Raw genomic sequence first — 5,918 nt, 5'->3', positions numbered from 1 at the left:
GTCATAATGCATTCAAATTAATTGCAGAAAACAAACTAAATATATAAAGACTGCAATCACAGCAAATGTAGGAGTAGGAAATTTAATACTGTGCTGGGCTCAATACCTCACAATTGTTTTAACACTATTTTAAACCCTGCAATCATTCCGAACACTCTGACTGTATTACGTAAGTACAAAACACGGCCAATTATTGCAGAGAGGGTATAGGAGAGGTCAGTGTTCATTTCTCACAGCACATTTACCTTTCAGCACTGCTAGATTTTTCCGTGGCAGCATCTTTGCATGTTATCAGTTTCCTTTGAATGGCAGGTGCAATATCCTTTAGAAGTGACATTTTGTGCTTACCTATTTGAAATAAGATTATGTTGAAAAGTTGGACAAAAATAATGGTTTCTCAAAAAAAGCCCTGCATATAGAATATTTTTAAACATAAAAGATTGTTTAACAAAAGATTAGATATTATTCCTGGATTAATTACTGTGTATTTCAGCAAATCAAAATATAGAGATGGCCTCTATGAGTTAGCAGACAGTTGTGTTTTTAAACTCCGTACACAACAATTGAAAGTCCAAAGTTTAACAACATAATTCACAGAATCATAGAATGGTTAGAGTTGGAAGGGACCTTAAAAGATCATCTAGTTCCAATCCCTCTGCAAGTGACATAACCTTAAACCCCACAGAAGAATGGTAACTTAACAGGATGAGAAAAAGTGCCTGTTGAATTGTATAAGAACTCAGCTTTCAAAGTGTAGCACATAAAAAAAGAAAGAAAAAAAAAAAAGGACAAAAATAGTTTGAGTGACCTTTAATTGTAATCACAATGCAGACAGCAGCTGTTAGACTAAAAATCCCTTCAATTTCTTCAGAGAGAATGCATTCCATTAATTCGTTTAAAAATGACCTAAGGGAAAAATAAAGCAAAAATATGTTATAAATCATCTTCCTTTCAAAACAGGACTGAACACAACAAGTTTGTGGTTATGCTACCCTGTCACCATAGCTTCAAAGATAGCATCAAGTACTAAGTAGTGGTTATTGGGCAACTGAAGGCTACGTGCTGCTTCTGGAACTGAGAATATCTGAGTTAGCAGAATGGTAGATTGCTTGGGAAGAAAATAAAAATGTTGGTACACAAAGCAGCTGTTAGGAGAAATTAAGAACTCATGGACTATTTTAGGAAACGGAATCTGTGAAAAGACGACTGGTTCTACTGGAATTTAACTCAGGTAATTTGTACTGAAATTTCTAACTTCAATTTCTACGGAAGCTTAAGAAATACTTTATATAACTTCAATGTTTTGTTAGTAACTAGTCATGCCTTAAAACTATTACTACTTGTAGCCTGATTAGAAACTGGAGTTTAATTAACACTTTGGTCTAAAATGCAGATCTCTCAAAAATTAAAATAGATGGGTTTCCAATAACAAAACAGCGAAGAACGTTTATAACTAAATAAAGCCTCAAAACACTTCCAAACTACATTTTGGATACTGAAAGTAGGGATAGACTAACACAATCAAAACAACTGTTCACTGTAAAGACTGAGATAAATACTAACTCTATGTATCTTAGGAGACTCACTTTTAGCAAGAGATTTTATTACCATCAAACTTCAGAGGTGTTTTGGGACATATATGAAGAAAAATAAAACAAGGGAGTCAAGGAAGAGGTCTAGCAACCAAACTGACTGCAATATGGAACAAGGCAATACTACAGAATGAAACCACTAATTGGTCATTACAGTGTTTATGGTAAAAATAACAAATGTAACTCAGAAGTAATTCACAAAACCAGACAAAAATAAAAGAACAAGAGGGATAAAGCCGGAGATGCACAAGATGTACAAATTAAGAACTCACTTAGATGAACAACCCCCCCAGTCAATAACTACAAGCAATATGTCAAGAGAAAGGGATTACAATGTAGTGCAGGTAAATTCAGTAAGCATCTAGTTCCTTAAAAGTTATTTGAATTTAGAAATAAAAAATTAATTGACAACATATAAGCTGTTTTACATTACCAACAACCTTGGACCAATTAATATAGAAACATTTACCTGACAACATTAACTGACTTCATAATTACGGCCATTAAACTGCTTGAAAGAGGAGGAAGGTCTGAAATAGTCTTTGGTAAAGTCAAGTCTTTTTCACTGGAAGCCTAAAAAAGAAAAAAGTCCACAGCTGTTGTAGATCGAGAAATACACGTATGCAGAAAATAGCAAAGCAAATCTGTATTTCAAGAATTACACTGACAAAGATGTATCCTTACATAATTAGAACATTCACATGTGTTCTTTGAATAGCCTTAATCCAATTGTGTTGTGTCCAAATAAAAAGAAGAACTAAATTTAAATTAGAAAACCTAAAACTAAAACAAATAAACAGTATTTATATCAAGGCAAATATTCTCCATAGGTGTTCTGAGTAGAAGTTTCATTTAACTACATTGTTGGTCATTATTTATAAAAGCACGGCCTACTGAACACAAATGAGGATCCTTTGTATTTCCAAGCTTAAGTGTGCATTCATAATTTCTAAAAATAATGGAGGTGACAGTGATTTCCCAATTTCCTGGGTCAGCTCTTTTTGGTATCAAGTTCTGAATAGCATGGCAAGTGTTCAGTTAGAACTGAATTTTGATTTACTGGTACATAACTTGGGGGCAAGGAAAACCCCAGCTTGGATGACTTACTGCAGTGAACATTCATAACCTATGAGTATGACTCTGCAGTATCATTCAAGACCATAAACTTTTACTGTGCAGCATCTGTAAAGAGCATGCTCTCATCCCCCAGCCTCACAGCTGATAAATTAATATTTGCAGGTATTTCCTTCTGTAATGCAGAATCTTAGAAGCCACTCTGTTGTACTCAGTACCTTTTGGCAACTGTTTATTGCTCTGTTTCTGACTTAGCTAGCAATCACAGTATGAGTGCAGCCTCTTCTAAAGAAACTCTGCTTTTTTGTTAGTTCTAGGGTTCACTTCTTATGTTCCCTAACACTGGGTGAGATGAAGTGAGGTGGGTTTAGAATAATATCTTCTTACTTCCTTCCCTGGGCTTTTATTGCTGAGCACAGTAGCATATGGTATGGAATATGTCTTTGGTCAGTTTGGGTCAATGGTCTTGGCTGTGTCCCCTCTCAACCTCTTGCCCACCCAAAGCCTGCTTACTATTTTTTAGGGAAGGGAGTGAAGGGAAGAGAGAAAGCCTTGACACTCTGCAAGCACTGTTCAGCAACAGCCAAAACTAATGGTGTGCCCTCAACGCTGTTCTAGCCACAGATGTAAACCACAGCACCACAGGGACCACTGTGAAGAAAGTTAACTCCTTCCCAGCCAGACCCAGTACAAATACACATAGAGAGAACATCTCAAGAAACACATCATTAATCTCCAATTGTAAATTCTTCTGTCAGAGGCAGACTAGGTATTAGTTACCAGAACTAGGTATCAGGACAACTCTGTTTGTACATGGCTCTATTCTTAGATCTGAGAGATACACCGTAATATGAAATTATAGCAAATAAAATTTCCTGGTTTTCCCATGCCAAGACAGAAAATCTTGATCTGCAATACAAAAATAACACTTCCTGAACACAGCTCTATTGTTTCACTATAACATTTAAAAAGCAGTAACTATATATATATACACACACACATACACACACACACACATATGTATAAAAAAGTCAGCATTGATTTTACCTTCTGTAGCACAAAAATGATCTCTGCTACTATTGCAGCCAAGAGAGTAGAGAGCACACCTTGGTGAACTGCTGGGCAAGCTGAAGAGCAGCACTGGACTGCATGTATGAATTCTCCAAGAGGCGTTTGAATAGAGCGAATCAACTAAAACCAAAGGCAAACAGATCATTTTTTTCAGATGGCTTGAGTATAACTGAAATATTTCAGCAAGTTTCTCTGTGAAGAAGTGCAGACCACACCTTGAAAACTATTGAGTTATTCTAGTCACCTGGGATCAGAGGGGGATATCAGCAACATGTTTGGGAAATTTACTCACAAATTTGAAAGAAACAAACAAAAACCAATGGTTGTCACAAAAAAAGAACTGGAAAGCAGACCATCAAATTTTACAGAGTGATCCACCCGTCTCACTACTATATAATCTCTGCTATAAAATACAAGGTAACTTTCCTGTGAAGATGGGAGGCTTTGAAGAACTTCAGGTTATCATACGTATTTTAAAGCTGATATAATTCAGACTGAAAGAAATAAATAAAATCAGAACAATTTCTCCTCCTCCTCAATATCATAATATATATAACTGAATTCTTTGTTCTGGATTGAGAAAGTTCATTTAATTGCAGATTAGATTAATAACCTATGAGCACTAGGGTAGTTCGGGATCATTGGTAACAGAATGCATTGTTCTCCAGTTTACTAGTTTTTCTGTCATGATGAGACCAACAATGGATAAAAAAACCCCACTGATAATGAGGAAACATAGAAAATACAACTGAAAATTTAATAAGACGTTGACTCAAATAATAACCTTGAAGTGTCTAACACATTTGCATGAAAAATATGGATTCATCTACTCATTAGGTAGCAATTTCAAGTGTGATGATACCTGAATCCCTTCTTCCTGCTGTTTCTTGAGTCTGCGTGCCACGCATTCTAAAACTTTCTGGAAGACGGTCTGTACAGCATGGAAAAGATTTGCCACTTCATCTGTCTCAGTATTCTGAGGTAAAGAAGCTTCAATAACTTCTTTTAGAGCATGCAGTAACACTGGAGCATAAAGACCACCTCTCTCTAGAGAAAGAGATAAAGATCATGCTATACAAATTGTAATGAGATATTCTTCAGGTAAAGGTTAGAACAAAACTCTGTTATATACCACAAATAACTACAGTTTACAAGTTTAGGCGATACATCCTTAGCTGAAATTTTCATTCAGTTCAATCCATATTTTAAGTAAAAATCCAGTGTTCCTTCTAATTCTTGAAGTATAGAGATTAAAATTGTAGCTTTCTTCAGGAATTGAGCTCTAATTCTATCTGCACTGTAACATAACTTTCCAAATGTGAGCCAAAGTTAAATAGTGCTATGATGTTTTCTCCTAAGGCACACTGATACATAAACACACATATATCACTTCATATATATATATATTGAAAACCACTCTATTTATATATTTTTATATATATACATATATAAAAACCTCTGAATTATATAGTAGTAACTGGAATCTATAAGCAAAGAAGAAACATTAGTTATCAACAGTGACATGATTCTGGGTTGGTTCTCTGCTCTTTTTCAGCTTTCTGAAAAGCTGCTGTGACTTTTGACCAGATTATTGGTACTAGCTAGCATAAGTTGTAAATACCATTTTTTGAGAACCAGACTCCAAAAACACTAAAAGCAACAGTTCTATTAATAAAAGAAAAGTCAGCTAAGTACATATGGAGATGTTAATATTAGTAGGAAATATTGTACCTGTTTGTATAACTGAAAGAGCCATATCTAAAAGCTGTGCTTGAAACATGAGACTGCCAAGACCAACCATTATGACATCTTTACATACTGTCAGGTAGGCCTAGAAGAGACAAGCAAAAGTTTATGAGAAACAGAATTTATATAAAGTAACCATTCAGTAAGCCGTAAAATTAATAGAAACATGGAATCTTAGCCAAGTTGCCTTGAAAGCCAGTGCATCTACTTGGAGTTACTCAGTTCTCAACCCTTGAAAGGCAGGAGTTCCACACAGTTCTCCAGCTGCTTCCACTGCCCTTTCCATCAGTAAGCACAGTTTCCCAAAAGGCAGTAAATCCCCTATCTTTTTTACTCAGGCTCAGATCAGAGGCATCGAAACTTAACATTTACCGAGACAGAATGACTTCTCTACCTGTGTTGAATAGGAAAATTAAAGACAGCATACAAAAAGAG

The 5,918-nt window shown here is 35.4% G+C and overlaps 1 protein-coding gene across 1 annotated transcript in view; it reads right to left on the bottom strand.

Moving 5' to 3' along the window:
• Window positions 1–245: 245 nt before the first annotated feature.
• The window catches only part of NCAPG2 (non-SMC condensin II complex, subunit G2), a gene marked incomplete at its 3' end in the record, with an annotated part of 36,902 nt that continues 31,229 nt past the window's right edge, over window positions 246–5,918 (bottom strand). Inside the window, exons 21-26 of the mRNA XM_010186405.1 lie at window positions 5,469–5,568; window positions 4,600–4,784; window positions 3,714–3,857; window positions 2,062–2,165; window positions 809–906; window positions 246–348 (exon numbers count right to left, since the gene is read on the bottom strand). Of these exons, the coding sequence (XP_010184707.1) occupies window positions 246–348; window positions 809–906; window positions 2,062–2,165; window positions 3,714–3,857; window positions 4,600–4,784; window positions 5,469–5,568 (734 nt within the window). The remainder of the gene's footprint in view (window positions 349–808; window positions 907–2,061; window positions 2,166–3,713; window positions 3,858–4,599; window positions 4,785–5,468; window positions 5,569–5,918) is intronic.

This window comes from Mesitornis unicolor, unplaced genomic scaffold (genome assembly GCF_000695765.1).
Source record: "Mesitornis unicolor isolate BGI_N332 unplaced genomic scaffold, ASM69576v1 scaffold13226, whole genome shotgun sequence".
NCBI lineage: Eukaryota > Metazoa > Chordata > Aves > Mesitornithiformes > Mesitornithidae > Mesitornis > Mesitornis unicolor.
The sequence above is the reverse complement of the archived record's forward strand: the minus strand, read 5'-3'. Positions and strand labels throughout refer to the sequence as shown.